The 25,938-nt window shown below is 43.0% G+C and overlaps 1 protein-coding gene across 1 annotated transcript in view; it reads right to left on the bottom strand.

The window, feature by feature from the left end:
• Nucleotides 1-25,938, bottom strand: part of KCNAB1 (potassium voltage-gated channel subfamily A regulatory beta subunit 1) — a 221,364-nt gene that overhangs the window by 18,317 nt on the left and 177,109 nt on the right. The window contains exons 9-13 of the mRNA XM_075861532.1: nucleotides 19,868-19,953; nucleotides 18,020-18,140; nucleotides 9,592-9,686; nucleotides 3,230-3,350; nucleotides 1,525-1,613 (exon numbers count right to left, since the gene is read on the bottom strand). Coding sequence (XP_075717647.1) covers nucleotides 1,525-1,613; nucleotides 3,230-3,350; nucleotides 9,592-9,686; nucleotides 18,020-18,140; nucleotides 19,868-19,953 — 512 coding nt within the window. The remainder of the gene's footprint in view (nucleotides 1-1,524; nucleotides 1,614-3,229; nucleotides 3,351-9,591; nucleotides 9,687-18,019; nucleotides 18,141-19,867; nucleotides 19,954-25,938) is intronic.

The following is a 25,938-nucleotide window of genomic DNA, read 5'->3' as shown; positions in this document are numbered from 1 at the left end:
GTTCTCCATCACAAACCTCGGACTTCCGGGGTCTGTGTCGGCAGCTCCGTAGAAATGAATGGAGCGCTGGTCGCGCTTGTGCACATGTGTGACCAGCACTCCTTTCATTTTTATTGAGCTGCGCAGACGCCGGAAGTCAGAGGTTAGTCATGGAGAACATTGGGGGACTTTCGGTCCCCCGTTCTCCCTATCAGTTCCAGCGATCACACATGTATCCCGTATCCTGTGGATAGGGGATACATGTCTTTTGTAGGACACACTATAGTCGAATTTTTTTGGGGGGTTGGGGCTGTATGGCGTTACCTACAGGGGGGGGGGGCTGTATGGCGTTACCTACAGGGGGGGGCTGTATGGCGTTACCTACAGGGGGGCTGTATAGCGTTACCTACAGGGGGTGTTGTATGGCGTTACCTACAGGGGAGGCTGCATGGCGTTACCTACAGGGGGGGCTGCATAGTGTTACCTACAGGGGGGCTGTATGGCGTTACCTACAGGGGGCTGCATAGCATTACCTACAGGGGTGCTGTATGGCGTTACCTACAGGGGGGACTGTATGCCGTTATTTACAGGGGGCTGTATGGCGTTCTTTACAGAGGGGGCTGTATGGCGTTATATACGGAGTGGGCTGTATGGCGTTATCTACAGAGGGGGCTGTATGGCGTTATCTACAGAGGGGGCTGTATGGCGTTATCTACAGAGGGGGCTGTATGGCGTTACCTACAGGGGGCTGCATGGCATTACCTACAGGGGTGCTGTATGGCGTTACCTACAGGGGGGCTGTATAGCGTTACCTACAGGGGGCTGTATGGCGTTCTTTACAGAGGGGGCTGTATGGCGTTATCTACAGAGGGGGCCGTATGGCGTTATCTACAGAGGGGGCTGTATGGCGTTATCTACAGAGGGGGGCTGTATGGCATTATCTACAGAGGGGGCTGTATGGCGTTATCTACAGAGGGGGCTGTATGGCGTTATCTACAGAGGGGGCTGTATGGCGTTATCTACAGGGGGGCTGTAAAAAAGGCACTATCTACAAGGGGGGGTTGCGTGACACCCAGGGGAGGGGGGGCCCCAGTCAAAAGTTTGCTATGGGGCCCAGTCTTTCCTAGTTACGCCCCTGGGTAAGGGGCATAGTTATAGGGAGTGTAGACACCAGTCTTCCAAATTGCCCATGGTAGGTGGGGGACCAGATTTTTCAATGGGTCCCAGAAGTTTTGTTATTGCTCTGATAAAAATGCATCCATGCAATTTACATAGAAGAAAAAAAAGAATTCGGCAACATATACACCACTGGTAAGCAGTCTATAAGGATGTGTGGTGGGTGCCAGCAACTGCAACCTGATCCAATGTTGTAGATACGCTAAATAAATGAAAAGAAGTTGCAGAACTCCTATGAAATTCCAGTGAAAAGTGTAGGTTTATTAGCCCACATATATGTAAGTGTAGTAGGCATGCTGAATTCCTTTATATGTACTTTTTCTCAAACATTTTTGTGTAATATGTTTTGTGTATATTATATGCACTTACCTGTATGGCTCCCAGGTTTTCTATAAGTTGCTCTGGATTAGATGATCCTAACAGAACAGAACTCACTCCCTCATTCCGCAGACACCAAGCTAGAAGGAAAAGGGATCACAAAATTCAACATAGTCATGTTTGTATAATATAAATAGTGCAGCAGCTGTATATCAACACTAGATGTCACAATTTCATTTATTGTGGCCACATATTTTGTGTCAGTTCACAGTGGATAGTATTTTAAGTGTTTTCTGTCCATGGGGCTGCCGTACATTAGAAGGTAGGAGTCGTTGCATAATAAGAAAGGATAATATTTTTTTTAAGGTGACTTCAGACAAGTATAAAAGTGTAAAAGTTATTCTTCTACCGCCTGCTAAATAATGGTGGCTACGACAACATTCTCACCATGAAGTGCATAGTCTATGATTTTCTGATGAAAATATCACACTGCAAGAGATCTGAGAAATTGAAGGGGTTCTCCGGGTCTTTTATATTGATGACTTATCCCTAGGATATGTCATCAATATTGGATCAGTGGGGGTCCAACTCCCGGCACCCCCACCGATCAGCTGACTGAAGGGGTAGCAGCAACAACGCAGCAGCCTCTTCAATGTTTACCAAGCACAGTGCCATACATAGCCGTTGCCGCTGTGCCTGGGATTGTAGCTCCTTCCCATTCACTTGAACAGGACCAGAACTGCAAGGCCAGGCAGAGCCGCTGCAGAAGTGTGCGGCGCTGTGCCTGTAATCTGTGAAGAGTCCGCAGTGTTCATTGCTGTCAGCTGTGATTTGGTGATTTGATATTAATGACTTATCTTAAGAATTGGCCATTAAATATAAAAGTCCCGGAGTTCCCCTTTAAGGTTCCCCTGAATAGAGATGTCCACTCATGAATAACACCTGGTTTTCATGTGAAAATTACATTGCTGGGGCCTGGGCCTTGAAAACAGAAGAGAAATGACTAGTTTTACTATTTGCCTACTGCAGAGGTCGGTATAATTTGTGGAAACAACAGGGTAAGTGCTGGCTACTTGGGTAGAACTGGCACCATAAAGCACTATTTATTTCTGCAAAGTATGAGAAAAGTTTGGCATTATGCGTGCACAATATGGCACAATGTAGGTACTGTTTGGCTCTATGTGGGGAAATTGATGGCACTTTCTGGGAACTGTTTGGCAATATGTGGGCATGTGTCACTCCCTGATCATTGGCACTGCAGGAAAAATATATGGCTCTATGTTGGCACTGTTTTGCACTACGTGAGCAAAATATGGCACTGCTTTCTTTGTCCCTGGGGATCCCTAGCCTTAAAGAGTAACTGCACTTTCACAAAACTTTTTATGTCATAGAGTCATATCAGAAATTTTGATCGGTGGGGGTCTGAGTGTTGAGACCCCCACTTTTGCTGAAATTAAGGTGCAGAAGCGCTCAGCTGAGCGCTCTGCACCTGTGGCTGTGATCGGTGCTCCTTTTCCTTTTGTAGACGGACTCACATAGAAAGCCTATAAGCCCGTCTTCAGCCTAAAACAGAGCACAGATCACAGCCAAAGGTGCAGAGCACTCAGATGAGCACTTCTGCACCTTTGTTTCAGCGACGGTGGGGGTGATAGAACTAGGACCCTATCGACCAAAACTTCTGATATGTCTTTTTAATGACAATTTAGATGACAAAGATCTATGTTTAATTACTATGTCTGTCCATATATTTTCTTACCTACGGCAAGCTGTGGCAGAGTGCATCCAAGACGTTCTGCAATTGGCATCAAATCTTTCAGTTTAGACTGCTGTTTGCGCCCTTCTTCACTCAGTATTTTGTCCTTTAACCACTGGTAACACTGATAGATCATGACATGACATAGAGTGAAAATATAAATGTAAGAATAAATCCTGAATATGTTATTACCTATAATTAATTAAAAATAGTTGTGATATAATTGTGGTGTTCATGATACACAACAAACACGAGTTATATGGTTTGATGAATTAAAGGGGTTGTCCACGACCGGACAACTGATGACCCTTCCGCAGGATAGGTCAACAGTATATGATCAGTGCGGGTTCGACACCAGGATCCCGCACCAATCAGCTGCCCCAGCTGCCTCCGGACGCAGGATTTTTTGAACGGCATGCAGTAGTTGGAGCCGGAAGCAGATGGCTCCGACCACTGCATAGCGGCCGTTCTGCAGAACTCCCGCTATGCAGTTGTCGGAGCCATCTGCTTCCGGCTCCAACTACTGCATACAATTCAAAACATCCGGCGCCCAGAGGCAGCCAGGCCAGCTGATCGGTGCGGGGTGTGGGTGTTGGACCCGCACTGATCCGATCATATACTAATGACCTATCCTGTGGCTAGGTCATAAGTTGTCCGGTCGTGGACAAAACCCCATGTAAATTATCATCGCCAGAACAGTATACACACATAGTATATTTATTATACATTGAATGGCCACTTTATTAGAGATACACATCTAGGAGTGCATTGGACCTCCTTCAGTACTGCAGCAATTAGTTGTGGTTTAGATTCTGCTAGGTGTTGAAATCGTTCTGCAGGAATATTGTCCCATGCGGACAAGATACCTTCTCACATTTGCCGGTAAAGTGTCCTTCTGCTCTAAGATAAACAGCTGTCATGATGCTTAGGTAAGCCATACTGTTCAATCGTCCATCCACAGGTATCGGTGGACCCAGGGTGTGCCAAGAAAACATTCCCCACACCGTTACTCCACCTCCACCAGCCTGATCTATTGATACCTGAAGGGAAGGGTTCATCAATTCATGCTGCTAGCACCAAATTCTGACCCTCCCATCAGCATGGTGCAACACAAATTTGGATTTATCTGACCAGGCAATGTTTTTCCGCTGCTCAGTGATCCAATTTTTGCGATCTTTTGCCCACTGAAGTCTTGCTGTTCTGTTTTTCTTAGACAGTAATGGAACTCAAACTGGTCATCTGCGATTAAAGTCCATGCTAAGGAATGACGAGTAGTGCATTCATTAGTTGGTTAGTTGAGGCACCAGCCTTGTATTCGGCTGCAATTTGCTTGACTGTGCAGGTGGTGTTCTTTAGAAGGATTCTTGACATTCTCCTCTGACCCCTTTCATTGAAAAGTTGTTATAGCATCCACAGGATCCCCTTTCGCTGGATGTTTTTCTTCAATGACACCATTCTCGGTATACTCTCGACACAGTTGCACGAAAAAAAAACCCCACAAGGTTTGCCGTTTTTGAAAAACTGGCCCCGGCTAGTTTAGAACTGATGCCTTGTTCAAAGTCACTCAGATCTCACGACTTTCCCAATTTCATGTGGATTTACATTGAAAATTATTTACAGACTGTCATGCCCATTGCCGCAGGCCGTCAGGCTCACTCAACTCCTGACGCCCTTAGCCATAGAACTGTGAGCGCTGGTCCCCATCTCCTCCTCAGGAGACACCAGCGCTCACTTCCGCTTCTCCCAGCCCGGTCCCGTAGGGTGCACGCGCACGCTCGTGCCTGCTCTTAAAGGGCCAGCGCGCGCACCTGAAATTAAGTCCAAATTAGCCCATGAGCCCCTGGACTATAAGAGGGGCCAAGCCCCTTCCTCCCATTCCTGCTACCTGTAACCTGTATCCCGTGCTATCCTGGTCAAGTGCCGTGTTGAGCTGAAGTCGTGCTGTGCTGTATACCACGCCTGTCCTGCTACACCACACCTGGTGCCTGCCTGCTGCCTAGTCCCAGCCGAGCCTGTCTTGCTACTGTCGGAGCTACCACAGGTACCCGATACGAACTATAGACGGTGACCTGTGACCTTTTGGCCAGCTGCCATACCGTCAAGGTGGTACGGTCCAGTGGGTCCACGTACCCAATGTGACAGTAGGCTCAAGCCATGGACCCCCGCTGGTCAATCCAAGACCATGATGTCGTCACAAGAGATGCGGGCGAATATGCTAGACCTCCGGTCTCAACAGGACCAACTTCTCCAGACCTTGAACATTATTGCACATCGGCTGGAGGTGCAAGCTGCCGATCTTCCTACTACACCTCCTGACAGTACTGATCCTCCGACTACACCTCCTGGCAGTGCTGATCCCCGATTTTCTTTGCCACTTCCTGACCGCTATAATGGAGACGAAAGGACCTGCCGTGGATTTTTGAACTAGTGCCAGATCCACTTTAGCCTGTATGCAAGGGCATTTTCGTCTGATGGCGCAAGGGTCACTTTTATCGTCTCTCTCCTTACTGGCGGGGCCCTTTAATGTGCGAACCCTATCTGGGAGAGACAAGGACCAGAGAACCGTGACTTCCAGAGGTTCCTACGGACATTTTGCATGGTGTTTAAGGAGTCTGGGCGAGTCTCGTCTGCAGCCGCCTCCTTGCTGAACCTACGCCAGGGAGACACCTCCGTGGGCGAGTACACCATCCACTTCCGCACCCTGGCGGGAGAACTGTTGTGGAACAATGAGGCCCTGGTGGCTACATTCTGGCAGGGACTTTCTCCTAGGATTAAGGACGAATTTGCTGCCCGGGATCTACCGTCTATGCTGGATGACCTCATCCTTCTGGCCGCCTGGATTGATATAAGGATCCGAGAACGGTACCAAGAGGCTCGTCAGGAGGGAGGACTCCCTAGTCCGGTTCCTACTTTGCAGCAACTCCTGCTGTCCTCTGATGCTGATCCTCCTAAGGAGTCTGTGAGGATGGACGAGTTTAAGCTGTCTACCCAGGAGAGACAACACAGATGCACCTTGGGACTCTGTCTATATTGCGGCCTCGGAGGCAATCTTGTGTGTCTGTGTCCCGAAAAGCCCCAGAGCCTAGGGTTGGTGGGAGAGACAACCTTGGGTAAAGAGGGATTTCGTCTAAATTATCCATTCCCGTGACCATAGTGTCCGGCGAGAAAACGCATCAGGTCTCTGCGTATCTGGACTCTGGATCTGCTGCTAATTTCATTCGTAGAGGATCTTCTCCAATTGCCCACTACCCCTCTGGAGAGGCCGTTGATGGTTGCGTCTGTGAATGGACTATCGCTGCCAGACCCAATTATAGCTGTGACCAAACTGCTGAGGCTCCAAGTGGGAGCCCCCCACTCCGAGCTCCTCTCGTTCTTTGTGCTGGCTAAAAGCCATCAATCCTGTGCTGCTGGGCCTGCCCTGGCTCAGACTACATGCTCTGGTCCTGGACTGGAATTCTGGAGAGGTTCTCGAATGGGGTCCCGAGTGTCACAACCGTTGCCTGGTACGGATTCGTTAGACTCAGCCTCCTCTGCCTCGGTCTTTGGCAAGGTTGCCCGGTCCTTATTCTGCATTTTCGGATGTCTTCAGCAAGAAAAAGAGACAGAGACGCTGCCCCCACACCGGGCGTATGACTGTCCTATCGACCTAGTTCCTGGTGCATCCCTTTCCCGTGGTAGGGTATATCCACTCTCCCTGCCAGAGACTCTGTCCATGTCTGCCTATGTTAAGGAGAACATGGAAAGGAGCTTCATACGGAAGTCTTCCTCTCCAGCAGGCGCCGGGTTCTTCTTCGTCAAGAAAAAGGATGGTTCTCTGCGTCCTTGCATCGACTACCGGGGTCTCAATCAGATCACGGTAAAAAATAGGTATCCGTTGCCATTGATCTCTGAACTCTTTGATAAATAAAGTTGCCCACTCCAAACCGGCGGGCCTGCTCCAGCCGCTGCCTGTGCCCGATGCCCCCTGGCAGCATATTAATATGGACTTTGTCACGGACCTGCCTCTCTCTGCTGGTTGCAGTACAGTCTGGGTGGTGGTGGACCGATTCTCCAAGATGGCTCATTTCGTTCCACTGACCGGCCTACCATCCGCTTCCCGACTGGCCAATCTCTTCGTCCAACACATATTCCGTATGCTTGGCTTGCCTCTACATATTGTGTCGGATCTGGGGGTTCAGTTCACCTCAAAGTTCTGGAGAGCCATCTGCGTACTCCTTGGTTTGAAGTTGAACTTTTCCTCTGCCTACCATCTCCAGTCCAATGGTCAAGTCGAGAGAATAAACCAGATTATGGAGAACTATCTACGACACTTTATCTCCAGGCAGCATGATGACTGGGTGCAGCTGCTTCCTTGGGCTGAGTTCTCTTACAACAACTACACCAGTGAGTCCATCGCTAAGAGTCCATTCTTCATTGTCTATGGCCAACACCCTCGAATACCTCTTCCTGTTTCCACTATGTCCCAGGTGCCTGCAGCTGACTCTACATTCAGGGACCTTCTACAGATCTGGCAGCAGACTCGATCTTCTATTCTACTGATGGCCGACCGCATGAAGAGAAAGCCAGACACAAGAAGACGAGAGCCTCCCCAATTCCTTCCAGGCACTAAGGTCTGGCTGTCCTCTAGGAATATCCGGTTGAGGGTGCCATCGTACAAGTTTGCTCCCAGGTTCCTTGGACCCTTTGAGATTTTGCAACAAGTCAACCATGTTTCCTACAAGCTTCGGCTGCCTCCTACCCTCAAGATCCCCAACTCCTTCCCTGCTGAAGCCGGTGATCTTGAACCACTACTCCAAGACTTCCACTCCTGCAGTGGCTCCCAGCGGTTCATCAGAGACTTTTGAGCTTAAGGAGATCCTGGACACCAAGAGAGTGGGTGGAAGAACCTTTTATTTGGTGGATTGGAGGGGGTTTGGTCCTGAAGACAGGTCCTGGGAGCCAGAAGAGAACCTCAATGCCCCTACCCACCTGAAGAAGTTTCTCTCTTGTTCTGGCTCTAAGAGGAAGGGGCGTAAGAGGGGGATACTATCATGCCCATGGCCGCGGGCCGTCAGGCTCACTCACCTCCTCACGCCCGCAGCCATGGAACTGTGAGTTCTGGTCCCCATCTCCTCCTCAGGAGACACCAGCACTCACTTCCGCTTCTCCCAGCTCTTAAAGGGCCAGCGCGCACCTGAATTGAAGTCAAAATTAGCCCATGAGCCCCTGGACTATAAGAGGGGCCCAGCCCCTTCCTCCCTTGCCTGAGCCTTGTTGTCGTTACCCTAGTCTGTCTAAGCAAATGGTCTCCTAAGTTTTTTCCAGTTCCCAGTGTTTCCCATTCCTGCTACCTATAACCTTTATGCCGTGCTATCCTGGTCAAGTGCGATGTTGAGCTGAAGTCGTGCTGTGCTGTATACCATGCCTGTCCTGCTACACTACGCCTGGCGCCTGCCTGCTGCCTAGTTCCAGCCGAGCCTGACTTGCTACTGTCTGAGCTACCACAGGTACCCTATACAAACCTACCGTCAAGACGGTATGGTCCAGTGGGTCCATGTACCCAACGTGACACAGAAAACTTGCTCACTTGATTTTATGATGCCCACATGTCTAATTTCCAAACCGTGAAATCTCAATGGCGAAAGGGCAGGTGTCTCTAATAAAGTGGCCATTAATTCTGTATGGATATATATATATATATATATATATATATGTGCATTACATCTAGGAGAGAATAATGCCGTATGGAGGTACCATACAGCTTTACATGCGTGACTAGGGCTCCGAATTACAAACAACTTGTGCAAATAACTTTTCTGCGTGCATGAAAATTATAAGGTCCTTTTACATTTTTACATTTTTTTTGCCAATTATCAGGCAAACGAGTGTCCCCGATAATTGCCCTGTATAAACAGGGAAACGATCAGCCGATGAACGAGCAAACGTTCGTTCATCAGCTGATCGTATTGTTTTAAATACTGAAAATATGATCGTTGTTGTCAGCACATCTCCCTCTGTAAACAGGGAGAAGTGCTGTTGACATGATAGAAATGTATGGGGACGAGCGATCAGAGTAATGAGCGCTCGTCCCCATACTAGATCCTTGTGAAAGGAGCAAATGAGCGCTAATCAATGAGCTGTCTCTTAACTCTTTTAAAGATTTACATGAAGATAGTGAACTGTATAATGTGAATTTAATTGAAAAGATAGTAACTGGAAAAAAAAGCTTACCGTAAACCTAAAAAATAGCAAATTTGGAAAAAATCATGAAACACAACTAAAACATTAATATGTAAAATTTTTAATAAAGTGAAAATGCCAAGTTATAGTAGGTGTTGTAATGAACTGTGTTTTGCATCTTTTGTATTTATTTTTTTCAAGTTTACCTTTAGTGATGCTCTTGCACTTTCTGGGACTCCATTTTGATATTTTCCAGAGATGATACCACAAGCTAGTGGAGACCACGTCATTGCACCAACTCCTGTGAAACAAAATATTGAAGGTGCTCTCACACATGCTGTTTTGATGACGTTTTTTTCTGCAGTTTTTGAAGCCAATGCCAGGTGTAGATTGTAAAGGGAGGGGAAGTATATAGGAAAGATTCTGCATTCCTATGGCTCTTCTTTTTTGAATTCGCTGCTAGCTGTGGCTTCAAAAACTGCACCAAATTGGCACATGTGAATGCTCCCTTAAAAGTCCTATGTTCACATCTTCACTCGGTTTCATTTTGAGTTCATAATTATAGGTAATATTGGACCATATATAATCATGTCAAACCTTAACTGCACTTGAAACCTGAAAATTCAGGTGTAACTGTGGTTAACCAAAGTTTCCCCCCTACTTTATCACAATCTCAGGGGCACAGGAAGCTGAGATATGTGGAATTGTTGGACAGCGTGCTCACTGTTAAAAGTTGGTCAATAATAATAATAATAATAATAATAATAATTGGTCAGGCACTGCTTAGCTTTCCTTTCTGCCTTTATCTGCTGTGGAAATAGAGCAGCAGGAATAAAGGACTGACGGGGACCCGAGTCCGTTCTCTGCATTCATTTTCATCCTTAATTAAACTGCCAAAGGCCTTGTTTTCTTTTGTTATTTTTAAGAGAAAAGTTACTCGTCTGCCAGAGCTTGGATGATTCATTTGCAATATTGATGTGATGTTACAATAAATATGTATTCAGATGGCACTGTATCTATAAAACCTTGTTAGCTGATAGGTTGCTTGCTCTGTATGTGACATATATTGATTCTGCCAGGTCTTAAATTACATTGACTTCCATTTGTTATTGGCACAGCAAAGTTCATGATACAATGGAGCACCTACTCTGGGTTCCCCACAGCTTTAGTGGCAGCAGACAGAGGTGAGACCAAAGAGCTGAAACCAAAAGTCATTTGGAAGTATCAGGCTAAGACAACATGGCGTCATGGTCACATAATATCAAGTCACATACAAGTTGGGCAACAAAAAAATGTGTGCAATGTGTCTGTGACTTGCTGTCACATTGACTACTTTAGGGTGCGATTTGGTTAGGAGTACAATTTAGGATTTGCAAAAGACATAAAAAACTTGCTGACGTCAAAAATGAGTTACATTGAATTCTATGTTGGAAAAATCGCCTGTGATCTGCGACCATAAGTCCAGCAGATGTGGATATTGCAGGACTGTTGTGTCACGGTCGCACCACCTCGACAATCATTAACTGCGACCTTCCCTAACCTAAACAAAGGGTTTTTGGGGTCAGGAAGAAGTGCTGTTGTTATTGGTTCTCTTAAAGGGAACCTGTCACCAGCATTTCACCTATTGAACTTTACTTATCCCTCACTGGCCGCTGCTATCAAAAATTCATTAGCGTTATCCCCGCTCCTAAACTCCTCCTCCGACTGTAAATAACGGTCTGCAAACATTTTGCGCCTTTTATCATAATAATCTGCAGTCCCTTTGTGCGCACACCCCAGAAGAAGACATCAATGTACAAGCGCATGATTCTGTGTGCTGGGGGAAGGTCGGGGAGCTGTCAATCAAAAGTAAGGCGGTGGGGTAAACTCAGAAAGACTTGAGGAATGAAGATGTGACTCTTTTCAAATGAAGATATGACTCTTTTCTGCTCATTAGCATACGGTGCGGGAACACTAAAAAGCTGAGTACTAAAGCTACAGGGCCGACTAAGCAGACAATTATAGGTTATATAGAAATGATTTTTCACCCACTACCACCAGGTATTGCTGGTTTAATAGGTGAAATGCTGGGGACAGGTTCCCTTTAAGTTCTAAGTGGGCTTCTCTGACCAACTTTAAGTCAGTGAGGCAGCAAATCAAAATAAAGCAACTGTTTTCAGATTGTGAAGTCAGCCAGCTGAAGTTTGTGAATGTGCTTCTTTGGTGGTGGGGTGCGGTATGTGGTACTGGGGTAAGCAGTAATGTAGGATATGGGATGTTTGGGCAACAGTGTGGTTGCATGGAATAGTCTGGTAAACCTCTAATTTGACCATTGTGACTGATAAGATCAGATTAAATATAGATTTTTTTTGGCTGAGTGGGAGGTAAGTGTCCTTTTATATGGGCACATAAATTGCCCGCAACGATATAGCAAGTTGATTGTCGCTTGTTTACTTGAGTTTATATGTTACAATTATCGTGAGTTGTTCTTTTTTAGGTACGATCGTTCGTGGACTCGTCTGTTTCCCCCCTTTCATGCAGTTTCTATTACACGCTAGACATGTTCTCTAGCCCTAGCTAGAGCAAACTGAAGTAGGAGCTGCATAGTTGTGCAGCTTCTACTTTAACCTGTGTGAAGGAGCAAAGGTGGTCTAACGAGGGAAGTGCTGGCAGCATGCAGGGGGAGAAGAAGGAATCTGTGATCCTCCTACTGAGGCTTTATTCAGACGAACGGGAATCACGTCCGTGCAACGCGCGTGATTTGCACGCGCGTTGCACGGACCTATATTAGTCTATGGGGCCGTGCGGACATGTGCGTGATTTTTACTCAGCGTGAGTCCGCTGAAAAAAAGTCACGACATGTCTCTTCTTTCGGCGTTTTTCGCGCATCACTCACCCATTGAAGTCAATGGGTGTGTGAAAACCACGCATGCCGCACGGAAGCACTTCCGTGCGAACTGCGTGATTCGCGCAAGAGGTGTCAAACTCTGAATGTAAACAGAAAAGCACCACGTGCTTTTCTGTTTACAAACATCCAAACGGAGTGTCTTTGAGATGAGCGAACCCGGACAACCGAACCGAACTTCACCGGGTTCGGCCGAACTCGTTTTGACCGAACCCGGCAAAAAAATTTCCGATACGCGACGTCAGGAGATAGTCACTGTCCAGGGTGCTGAAAGAGTTAAACTGTTTCAGCACCCTGGACAGTGACTTCCGATCACAATATACATAAACGTGTAAAAAAAGAAAGTTCTGACTTACCGATAACTCCCTGCTTCTTCCTCCAGTCTGACCTCCCGGGATGACAATTCAGTCCAAGTGACAGCTCCAGCCAATCACAGGCCAAGCACAGGCTGCAGCGGTCACATGGACTGCCGCGTCATCCAGGGAGGTGGGGCCGGATGTCAAGAGAGGGACGCGTCACCAAGGCAACGGCCGGGAGGGAAGTTCTCGGTAAGTACGAACGTCTTTTTTTTTTTTTAAGGCTGGGTTCACACGACCTATTTTCAGACGTAAACGAAGCGTATTATGCCTCGTTTTAGGTCTGAAAATAGGGCTACAATACGTCGGCAAACATCTGCCCATTCATTTGAATGGGTTTGCCGACGTACTGTGCAGACGACCTGTCATTTACGCGTCGTCGTTTGACAGCTGTCAAACGACGACGCGTAAAAATACAGCCTCGTCAAAAGAAGTGCAGGACACTTCTTTCAGACGTAATTTGAGCCGTTCTTCATTGAACTCAATGAAGCACAGCTCAAAATTTATGGCTGTCAGAGAAGCCTCGCAAAATGCGAGGAGGAGCATTTACGACTGAAACGAGGCAGCTGTTTTCTCCTGAAAACAGTCTGTCTTTTCAGATGTAAATGCCTGCTAGCGTGTGCACATACCCTTACAGGTTGCTCGATATTGTGATCGGAATTCACTGTCGAGGGTGCTGAAAGAGTTACTGCCGATCAGCTAACTCTTTCAGCACCCTGGACAGTGACTATTTACTGACGTCGACTAGCCTCATCTCTATGATGGCGGCTGCGCGAAAATCACGCAGCCGCGCATCATACACTGATGACACACGGAGCTGTCAAGTGGTTTTTGCGCTCGCAAAACGCCGCGTTTTTGCGTCCGCAAAAACGCCACGCTCGTGTGAATCCAGCCTAACCCTGTATGGCTTTAGCTAACCACTGGGGCAGGGATAACTTGAACTTTTATTCATGTTATGACCCCCTCCCACCTTTATCAATTGTCACCTATATTGGAGTCTTTGTTTTTTTGTTCAAGAAAATAAGTGAGAGGAGGAGCAGTGGTTTATCTAATGTGCCTGATTAGGCTCCACAACCCAGACAATTATTGGATCATGGTGTCAAGTAAGTAACACCAAGCACTTGCACCACACACAAACATCTATAAAGTTGATACATTTTATACTGTCCCTGTCCTGTCCATACCTGATCTGTAGCCTAAAACCCCCAGACTGGTTATATAGCAATACCTGTTACATGCTACAGTCATAGCGATTTTTTTTTCTGAAAAAAATGGAGATTGGGAAGGGATGTACTTGCTTAAGAGAAGAGGAATAGGGGGTTACATTAACCGAATTATCGATCAAGAACATATCTTGTTAAGGGTTTTCTTGACTATCCCATAATTCGATCATAATCTGAATTAGCGAGCAATAATTAAAGGATAACTAAATGTTCAACAAACTTCTGACATGTTATAGTGACATGTCAGAAATTTTGATTTGTGGGTGTCCAAGCCCTGAGACCCCCACCAATCGCTAAAATGAAGCAGCAGAAGTGTTCGTGTGAGCGTTCAGCCACTTTGTTTCTGTTCGGTTTTTTCAGAAATAAATGTATCGTGTACATGCTCAATAGAAAGTTTATGAGCCCGTACACCGCTTCATTGGCTTTCCGGAAAAAGCCGAACAGAAACTAAGCAGCTCAGCGCTCACACGAGCACTTCTGCCGCTTCGTTTTAGCGATTGGTGGGGGTCTCAGTGCTCGGACCCCCACCAATCAATACTTCTGACATGTCACAAGTTTGTTGAATGTTTAGTTATCATTGTGTTTTAAAGGGAGTCTGTCATAAAAAAAAAAATATTGTCAAACTGGTACAACCGCTCTATAGAGAAGAATGATAGTTTTTAATATATACTTATGTTATTCAAGTCAGACGATCGTGAACCATAAAAAGTGATTTTATTCCGCCGTATGCAAATGGACACTGAAGAGTCTTGCAATCCAGAAAACGTCCTGCATTCGTCCTGCTTAGAATGCAGAAATACTTCCTGGATTGCCGGACAATTCAGTGCTAATTTGCATACCGCGCCCAGAGGAATAAAAACATATTTTTATGGTTCACAATGGGCTGACTTGGCCAACGGGTAAGTTTTAAAAATGATCTTCCTTCTCTATATAGCCGTATTAGCAGTTTGGGAGGTGAAAATGTGATGACAGACTCCCTTTAGGAAATATCTCTATTTACGTTGTGGTGTTAGATAAGTAGGGATCTCAGTCTTTTGAGTAAAATGTTGACTATTTACTCCATATCAGCTGGTATTTTTACAATTGTTCTCACAGTCCATCTGGCCTTTTCATATGTTTGGATTAGGTTAATTTCCTTTAACACATTTTGTTATAAAATTGTACCGTTTTTTTCCCAAGATGTCTGGTAGAAAAAGTTTGATATATTCAGAGATAATCGTTGATTCTTAAACACTTTGAAAATAGTATACCGTTTAGATCCGAAATATCTTTGTTTGAAATTAGGTTATTTACTGGTATTGTGTTTTGTTTTTTTTTAAATTAACAACAAATATTTTCCGTTAAAGACATCTGTATTTGTTGGGGATAAGGAACTAGAGCGGTGTATTTCCACAGATTTTGGGCAGAAAAGTATGTTTTTTATTTATTTTGTGCCAGTTTCTTAATGTGAAGTTGGTCAAACAATTTGTGACCGAGCTATATTGAAATCTATTGTATGGAGTGAGCCAGATAACATTCTGTATCCGAGGGCTTCTTTAATCCAGGACGAGTTATATTTTTCACTTGTACCATTTTGGAATTCATAAACAGTAACTCATTGTTTAAATTGTATTAAGACTCTGTCACCAGATTATAAGTGGCCTATCTTGTACATAATCTGATCGGCGCTGTAATGTAGATAACAACAGTGGTTTTTATTTAGAAAAACGATCAATTGATGTGCTTGTGAGTAAGTTTCGGGATTGTCATTAGCATAAATCTAAAATAGGTCGTAACTTGGTCAAAATTGATTGTTTAAAAACCACTGCTGTAATCTACATTACAGCGCCAATCACGTTATGTAGGAGATAGGGCCTCTTTAAGTACCCGTCTATTTTATGCTTTCGGGATTAAGCTATTTTTTATTTTATTTTTTCATTGATGAAGCCATATGATAGCTTGTTTTTTGCAGGATTAGTTGTAATTTTTATTGGTACCATATTGACACTTATATTGAGTTTTTTAAAGGGGGGTAATGGAAAAAAAAATGTAAATTCCATGATTTTTTTTTAGATATTTTTTTTCACACTGTTTACTGTATTTTACAGGGCTGTACAAATATGACAATACCAAATTTATATCGTTTTTTTTAATGTTTTAGTACTTTTCACAATAAAAGGCTATGAAAAAAATATAATTTTTGTGTCGCTGCATTCCAAGAGCCACAACTTTTTTATTTTTGAGTTGACATCTCTATGATGGCTTGTTTTTTTGCGGGACGAGTTTTAGTTTTTAATTCGTACCATTTTGGGGTATATGATGAACTTTTATACGATTTGTTTTGTGGAGAATTGGGTAAAAAGGCAAATTTGACACTATTAAGTTTTTTTCCATGCCATGCATTGTGCAGTATATATATTATATTAACTCTATTCTATGGTTCTTACTATATGTATTTTTTTTTTGGCCCACTAGGGGACTTGAAATTGCGATCGGTCACTTATATAATGATTTGGAATACATAGTATTCCAAAGCATTAGTGCCTGTTTGTGCACGACTGACTTTATTAGGCCCCTGGCTGCCATACTAACTCATCAGAACCCCACAATCGCGTCGTGTGGCGCCGATGGGCATACTGAGGGAGTCGTCTCCCTCTCTCAAGCACTTTAGATGCTGCAGTCCCGTTTGACCGCAGCATCTAAAAGATTTCTTTGATGCCAGTTGTTACAGCAGGAGCCCAGCTGTCCCCTGTGCTCACGGTATCCCTATGATGGAGGCTTTAGTTCAAGGAGACCATGACGAACATGTACATCGTGAAAGCTTAAGGGTTTGTTTTGTTTTTTGGATTTTTTTTTTACATTGCTTCATATGTGTTCCAAAATAACCTTTTAACGTTATTACATTGATCTTTATGAGTGTGGTGATACCAAATATGTATATATTTTTTCTATTTTACTTGCTTTGCACAATAAGTGTATTTTTAATAAGAAACTTTTTATTTTTTATTACACTTTGACATTTTTTGTAATATACTGTCATATAATTATCATTATTTATTTTTTCAAGGCCCACTATGGGACTTGGGCATATTATCCTCTGATCGTTTCTATAATACATTGCAATACTAATGTATTACAAACTCCTTAGGTGCCACGTTCACTATTAGGGTATGTTCACACGCCAGCTGTCATTTACGGCTGAAATGACAGACTGTTTTCAGAAGAAAACAGCTGCCTCGTTTCAGCCGTAAATGCTCCTCGTAATATACGAGGCGTCTGTGACGCTCGTATATCTTGAGCAGCTCTTCATTGAGTTCAATGAAGAACGGCACAAATTATGTGGCAAAGAAGTGTCCTGCACTTCTTTGCCGAGGCAGTCCATTTACGCGTCGTCGTTTGACAGCTGTCAAACGACGACGCGTAAATTACAGGTCGTCTGAACAATACGTCGGCAAACCCATTCAAATGAATGGGCAGATGTTTGCCGACGTATTGTAGCCCTATTTTCAGGCGTAAAATGAGGCATAATACGCCTCTTTTACGCCTGAAAATAGGTCGGGTGAACCCAGCCTTAACCGTAGCATCTAAGGCGTTAAACGACCAGGATCAGAATTATCTCCAATCCTACAGCGGAATGTCAGCTGCTAGTTACAGCAGGCAACTACTGGCGATAGCATGGGCACAGCTTTTGTACCATCACCAAAATGTAATGGTACAGCTATTTGAGGAAACAACCCGAGCGCCGCAGAAGACTATAACGTCATGAAGTTAACTAACATGTTAAAATATTTAGAATCCTTTATAATATATGATAAACGCAGAATTCATGATCAATGTAATTTTTTTCTACCTTTTTCTTCAGCTACTGCTTCATTTTGACTAGTGATCTTGCTTCTCTGATATCTATAGCTGTTTAAAATGTGAAATTACATGGCGTTCTCAAAGAGCAGCTTTATATAATCTACTGCACGTCTCAAGTGGGTTAAAACCTAGAAGTTCTCAAGTTCTGTAGAAAACTAAATCAATAATGCAGAAGCTGCAGAAGAAGCAACAACTGTGTCTCATCACAACAACCATTACATTTTGTAAACCAGGCATGTTTGATTTGAAGGTGTTACATCTAGGAAAACGGTATCATGCTGGATGCATCTTATAATATAATAAATCTAGGATTTGGGTATTTGTGATTTACCTATTTTGTGGTACAGCTCAGGCAACTGAACTTCTACCTTCTCTCTTTGAAACAGATGATATTCTGCTTGTTCGCACACTGGTGGGATCAAATTGAATTGTCTTGCTACAGAGTATGCTTCCTACAAACACATCATGAAATAATAAAGTCAATGCATAGAGTATTCAGTAAACATGCACATCCATAAATGTTGTTCACCATTAGATACATGATATTTTACATGAGTAAACGTGTAATGCAACTTTTCCAAAATATACAATACTTGAAGGCTATATAAAGCTTTGATATGGAAGAAAAATGATATTTACATATGTTACAGGTCACTATCAGTTATAAAAGTTTCGGGCTGCAATCTTCATTTATTTTGAGACCCCCTCATATGCAATTTGCAACCTGCTCCTAGTTGCAGACTTTCCTTCTAATACAGTTCACGGAGGCACCGGACCAGCTGATCTGTGCAGGGTCTGGGTGTCGGACCCCCATAGAACATGTACTGATGACCTATCTGGTGGATAGGTCATCAGTTGTCCGAAGGTGGGAAAACTCCTTTAAAACTGGGAGAAGGGAGGGGGGCAGGGGGGGAGCAACTAGTAGCAGTGTACTGTTGGATCTATGTAAGAAACAGCGGCACAGCCAGCTATGTAAAAGGAGTTACACAGACTCTAAAGACATTTTTAATGCAGCCAATTTATAAAGTTGCTTAATTTTGCATTTAGGAAGCAAATTAACAAAAAAAATCATATCACCATGTCAGAAAGTAACTGTGTACCTTAAAACTTACAACTGGCTGCATCATCTCTAACAGCAAAAGTTCCATGTAAATACTTCATATAATTTACTATCATTCCTTTAAATCACTGCTTAGGCCTCTCTTCTTTACATAACTTCTCTGTTTTAGAAACACTAGGCAAATTTTTGTTCAAGAATTATTTGCTTCAAGTCCTTCACAGCATAGATTTTTCCAAATCATCCAGGTATTTTTATTTTTCCATTTACAGTTATCCAGGACTGGACAGTCGGACCCCCACGATCTACCATTTGAAATAGCAGTGGCACTTGTGTCTTGACACTATGCACAACCACCAAGAAAGTAACTGCAAGTACGAACAGCCTAATACCCGATGCATACAATGAAGGCGGCAGTGCTCACAAGAGCGCTGCTGCCGCTTCAAACAGAGAGTTGGACTCCCACCGATCTAATATTGATGGCCTATATTAAGGATATGTAATTCATTTTTAAATCCTGTATAACCCCTTTAAGGCAAACATTGGTTTTATTGTTAGATAGTGGTGGTTTCCACCTATGAATCTCATTTTGCCTTAACTCATGAACATTGACCTTAGTCAAGGCTGGAGAGTCCTGCCATTTTCTAATGTTCTTGTGGCATGTTTTGTAACATTGATGAGCGTCACCAGTTCTGATCATTTTGGCAGCTAGTTCTAATAAGATTGACCATTGCTCCAAATCTACTCCTGACGTTAAAATGCGGCCATACAGTATTACACTGAAACCGGCCTTTAGGAGAATATTCTCTAAATGTTAGGGTATCAGCCAAAGCTTGGAAATGTTTTGATTTTTTTATTTAGAGATTTTGCAATTTTTATATTTATTGTTATCAAACTGACAGCCAGAAGCGCTGTCAAATTGGTTTGTCACTTTGCTTTTAGTACCAATATTTTATGCCATATTGGAAGTAACAATTGCATGTAAATATCCCACTACTAATTTTTCTATACATAATCTATCCCCAGGTCATGTTTTTCTGATTATTTAAACTGCCAAATGTATTCACATTGAGAATATATACATTACAAATCCATTACAATAGTAAAATGTGTATACTGTACCATAATCTCCATGGCACTCCAGCGTGACGTCCCCCAGTACATTGCCATCCCTTGGTTAATAACGTAAGACATTGCTCTGACAATTTCTAGATAAAAAGGCAAAAGAGTTCAATTTAGATTTAAATATGTAATATTTCATAATTATATGTATACATTTAGACTTGTATCGCTGTTTCGGGGGGAAAAACAAATATTCTTTTCTAATCTCGTACATTCCCTTTGGCTTTATTCAGACGAACGTAAAATACGCGCGTGCAACGCGCGTGATTTTCACGTGCGTTGCCCGTAGCTATATTAGTCAATGGGGCCGTGCAGACATGGCAGGGTTTTTTGCGCAGCGTTGCTCCGTTGCCAAAAACTCACGACATGTCCGTTGATTCAGCGTTTTCAACGCATCACGCACCCATTGAAGTCAATGGGTGCGTGAAAACCACGCATGTCGCACGGAAGCACTTCCGTGCGAACTGCGTGTTTGCGTAACAGCTGTCAAAAGGATGAATGTAAACAGAAAAGCACCACGTGCTTTTCTGTTTCCGAACATCCAAACGGAGTGTCTTTGCGATTAGCGAACCCCGACAACCGAAGCTAACTTCACCGGGTTCGGCCAAACTCGTTTTGGCCGAACCCGGCAAAAAAATTTCCGGTCCGCGGCGTCGGGAGACATTCACTGTGCATGGTGCTGAAAGAGTTAAACTGTTTCAGCACCATGGACAGTGACTTGCGATCCCAAAATACATGAACCTGTAAAAAAAAACGAAGTTCTAACTTACCGATTACTCCTGTCTCCTTCCTGCAGTCCGACCTCCCGGGATGACACTTCAGTTCAAGTGACAGCTCCAGCCAATCACAGGCCAAGCACAGGCTGCAGCCAATCACAGGCTGCAGCGGTCACTTGGACTGCCGCGTCATCCAGGGAGGTGGGGCCCGATGTCAAGAGAGGCGCGTCACCAAGGACGCGTCACCAAGGCAACGGCCGGGAAGTTCTCGGTAAGTAGGAACTTTATCTTTTTTTTTACAGGTTTTTCGCTGTTGTGTTCGGCATTCACTGTCGAGGGTGCTGAAAGATTTAGCTCTTTCAGCACCTTGGACAGTGACGGGCGTCGACAAGCCTCATCTCTATGATGCCGGCTGCGCGAAAATCACGCAGCCGCGCATCAGACACGGATGACACACGCAGCTGTCAAATGGTTTTTGCGCGCGCAAAACGCCGCGTTGTTTGCGCGCGCAAAAACGCAACGCTCGTGTGAATCCAGCCTTTAAGTGATGGCTTTAATGATTCATTTACGTTTTCACATTGACTGTACAAGAAGTGAAACCAAGTTTACATAAACTGACAATTTGTATAGCAGTTCAGATAATGATCTGCATCCATTGGCTTCCCATATTGATAATCACTGTCAATTAAACATTATAACAATAATGTGTCCATATCTTTAAAGGCACAGAAAAAAGTTTTAGTGTTCAAACTTTTTGTTTTATATCAGCAGATGACCTAAAAACATGCAGTAGTATTGTGTGAAATTTTTAAGCTATGAAACCTACATTCAAACTTATTGGCTTCTGCAATCAGTCTGCATTTTTTTGTCTGGAAGAAATTCAACTGTATTATCAACCCTGCAGTTGCTGACTTGGACCCATGAAAGTGAAAATCACAGTGAATTGAAAAAACAGTAGTTGTTAATCATTTGAACACCAGGGGGCAGTGTTGTTATAAAGGGAACCCTGCACTGTTGAGCTCGTTCTTACATTCATATACTTCTGGATTCATTTATTTTGACTTAGGAAAAAAACAACCACTTAAATATTTTTTATGTGGTCAAATGTACTGCCAAAAACTCTTTTATTTACATTAACAGATAAATTATCAATAGTGTTCTATTAAAAAAGCGCATCTACTTTAACAGGTTCCGGACCGCCGGCTGTATATAAACGACCGGTGGTCAGAGTCCTTAAAACCCGCGCCATAATGTATTTACGGCTTTAGCTTGAAGTGTATTAGCTTTCGCAATATGTTTTTTTTTAGCTGTATCGTTTTCTGTCGCATCGTACTGGCACCTTATTTTGTTAGGCTGTGCTGACCAATCTTTTTGTGGTTTTATATGCGGTACAGACATGATGTTCATTTCTAAGAAGAGTGCCCAGAGATAAAAAAGCATGTTAAACCATGATTTTTGCAATGATTTTTCAGATATGCTAATAGTGTGATTTCCTTCCTGGACTCTGTAAACATATTGTTAGGATTTTGTGTCCTAAAATAACTTCAGAACCACTGGGAGTGGAACTAAAAAGTTCCATCATAAATCACCTGGTGTGATAAATGCATGTAATATAGCTGTACTTAATAAAATGAATTGAAGCGACATTTAAACATTAAGGTTAATGGATATTTGAGTTTTACCAACGGTATTGCTTTTATGGTAATGACTGTCACTCGGTCAATCTACATGGCAGACTCAAAGAATAGCACATATTTTAAGAATAAATCCTTGTAAATTATTGCTTTTAGATACAGCAGACTAGATCAATTTGCACTTGGTGATTTGGATGTCTAAGGAATATATATATATATATATATATATATATATATATATATATATATATATATATATATATATATATATATATGTATATTTATATAAAATAGCAATAATCTTTATTTATATAGCACCAACATATTCCGCAGCGCTTTTACACTACGATTTAGAGGGTTCATGTTCAGACAATATCAGACATTACATGGTGACAAAACGGATCCACAATTCATACAAGAGGAGTGAGGACCCTGCTCACAAGAGTTTATAATCTATGAGGAAATAAAAGAGACATAAAATGTAAAAAGTGCTTGTTAAGTACAATGGTCCGGTCATCTTTTACATCTTTATACACATGGGGTAATACATATAAAGCTGCATGAACCGGTCACCAGCCAGTATCTGTGTATGACAGACATGAAGTGCATTACTAATGAAGTGCATGAATTACTAATGACTAATGTAAAAGGAGGGCCATGGAAAGGAGTCAGATTAGGGAATGTTATAGGCCTTTCTAAAAAGATGTGTTTTCAGGGCACGTTTAATCAGATTTTCCGGGTAGCGCGTTCCAGAGGACGGAGATGGGAGTGGGAGTTTCGGATTATGGAGGATTTTAATCTGAGGTCGTTGGCAGAACGTAGAGCCCGAGTAGGGTGGTAAACAGAGCTGAGGGAGAAGATGTGAGGAGGTGCAGCACTGTGGAGAGCTTTGTGGTTTAGAGTAATAAGTTTGTATTTAATTCTGAAGGGTATGGGCATCCAGTGCAGTGACTGGCAGAGGGTAGAGGCTTTGGTGTAGTGGTTGGTCAGAAAGATTAGCCTGGCTGCATACAGGGCAGATTGGAGAGGGGAGAGTTTAGTGAGTGGAAGACCGATTAGGCCCCATGCACACAGCCGTGCCCGTAATCATGAGCCGCAATTGCGGGCACGGCCGGCCGCGGACAGCCGCCTGCATTCTCGTCTTATGCTCCCATAGAAAGTATGGGAGCACGGCCCGTAAAACGCAAAAGATAGGACATGTCCTATCTTTTGCGGTACACATCTACGGCCCGGACACCTTCCCATAAATAAACGGGAAGGTGTTCGTGGACAATAGAAGTGAATGTGTCCGTAATTGCGGTCCACAGTTATGGATTTTTTACGGTCGTGTGCATGGGGCCTTAGTAATGAGTTACAGTATTCAAGACGAGAGTGAATCAGAGTGACAATGAGAGTTTTGGCTGTTTCTACAGTAAGAAAAGGGCGGATTCTGGAGATGGTTTTGAGGTGAAAGTGACAGTAGTGTGAAAGTGATTGAATGTGTGAAGTAAAGGAAAGATCAGAGTCAAAAATAACCCCAAGACAGTGGGCGTACTGCCTAGGAGTTATGCTAGTGCCACACACTGAGATGGTGACATCAGGTTTAGGTAGGTTAGTAGATGGTGGGAAAACAAGGAGCTCAGTTTTAGAAAGATTACGTTTAAGGCGTCATGCCCACTTCAGTTTTTTCCTTATGGGTGCTATCTGATAGCAACCTGAACCCATTCATTTCAATGGGGCCATGCACACTTCCGTTGTTTTAACAGAACCGTGAGGCCGTTCTGTCAAAAGTAGTGCAGGTCCTACTCCTGCCTGTTTTTGACGCAACAGTCTCGGCCTTCTCATTGAATTTGGTCCGTGAAGCAACGGGCTGCACACTGAATAAAATTCAATATGTTCCTTTGAATAGGTTGATGGCCAGGGATGCACAGACATTTCCCGGGATGGCTGCATACCGGTGTTCTGGGTCATCTTTGTGCATCCATGGCCATTTAAAACTCTTCCCTTCCTTCTGCATAATCAACTTACTTTCTCTACCCCAAAAATTTCTCTAAATAAAATTATTTTGTACATTATTCATAAGAATATCTAGGACTCCAAGCTATTGGGACCCATTCAGATAGAGGTGCTTTTTAATGAGGCTTTTGGATCTGCTCCGGGTTGGTGGGGACCCATTCCCGGCCTGGTTTAGGACCTCGGACTCTCTCCCTGCCATCCCTGAGCAGACCGTTAGTTTACACATATTTTGAGTTATTTTATAATATTTTTTTTGTCTTATTTTATTTTATTTGTTATTTCTTATTATTTTTATTTTTATCTTCATATTTTTTTTATTTTTTTATTTATCTTTATTATTTATTATTTATATTACTACTTTTATTTATTTTATTTATTTATTTTATATCTTATTTTTTCTTCTTTAGTTTATTTTCTTTTTATTCTTGCTCTTTTATTTTTGTTATTTTTGTTGGTTGATGAGGGACACCTGATTATTTACAAATGCAATGTGAAACTATATTGTAAGTTTTACACTTTAATTGTTTCTTGGATGATTATATGTCTGAATATGTTCTTTAAATTGTTTAACATTTCTATTAAGAATGCATTGGGGGAGGAAAATAAAGCAGGAATAAAAAGAAACATATGTGTATATTTAAGAAATCGTTTTTCTAGTAAAAGTCTGACTGCAGGCTTTTTGACTTTTTCAAAAAAATCTGGGACATGTTCCCTTTAAGTCAGGCACTATAAAGATGCCACATTTCTTTGTGAAGTTTGGAATAGATCTGAGGAAATCCCGATTAGGGAAGAAACGCGTCAGCTGAACTGCTAATTAGATGCTTCGAGCAAGTAGTGATGTCAACCCTGCCTAAGCAACCACGATGTGGTGGATATGCCACTTTGAAAGAGCATGATATGATCTCAAACTTTTTTCTGACCCTGTTCACCGCCTACTTGGAGGTTTGTTCGTTGGGATTAATTTCCCGAGAAACTCTTGAGGTGCACCAGATGGAGATGGATTAGACCGGGCCCGGTCCAAAGAATTTGAAGGATTAAAACCATCTGCCCTAGGTTTTCCTCGGCTTTGAAAGTAGCCTGAAAGGAAATTACTACTTGGGAGTGTCAGAAAACGCAGTTTGGAGTCACAACTCAGGATCAGATGAGTACACTTGGCTACTTTCTGCATTTTGTATTTTATACCTGTGCCTTGTTCAAAGGCTGGTTGGTTCTGTGCCACAGTAATAACTTGAAATTATTTTTGGCAGTACCAGCCTATTTTAGGCCTTAATGACTAAGCTATTTTTTATGTTTTTCCATGCTTGCAGTCAAAGAGCTATAACGTTTTTATTTTTGCGTCAACATAGCTGTACAAGGTCTTGTTTTTTGTGGGACAAGTTGTATTTTTTATTACCACCATTTTGGGGTACATATAATTTATTGATTAACTTTTTTTTTGGGGGGGGGAGAAAAAAAACAGCCATTTCGCCAAACTTTTTTGCGTCCTTAATTTACGCCGTTTACCGTATGGTAAAAATAACACAATAACTTTATTCAGTGAGTTGTTCCGATTGCAACAATACAAAATTTATATAAATTTTGTATGTTTTACTAGTTTTACACAGTAAAAACACTTTTTATTCGAAATTATTGTATGTGTCTTCATATTTGAAGAGCCATAACTTTTTGATTTTTCCACCGATGCAGTTCTATGAGGTCTTGTTTTTTGCGGGACAAGTTGTATTTT

Source organism: Rhinoderma darwinii, chromosome 4 (assembly GCF_050947455.1).
Source record: "Rhinoderma darwinii isolate aRhiDar2 chromosome 4, aRhiDar2.hap1, whole genome shotgun sequence".
NCBI lineage: Eukaryota > Metazoa > Chordata > Amphibia > Anura > Rhinodermatidae > Rhinoderma > Rhinoderma darwinii.
This window is presented reverse-complemented; position numbering and strand designations above follow the sequence as displayed.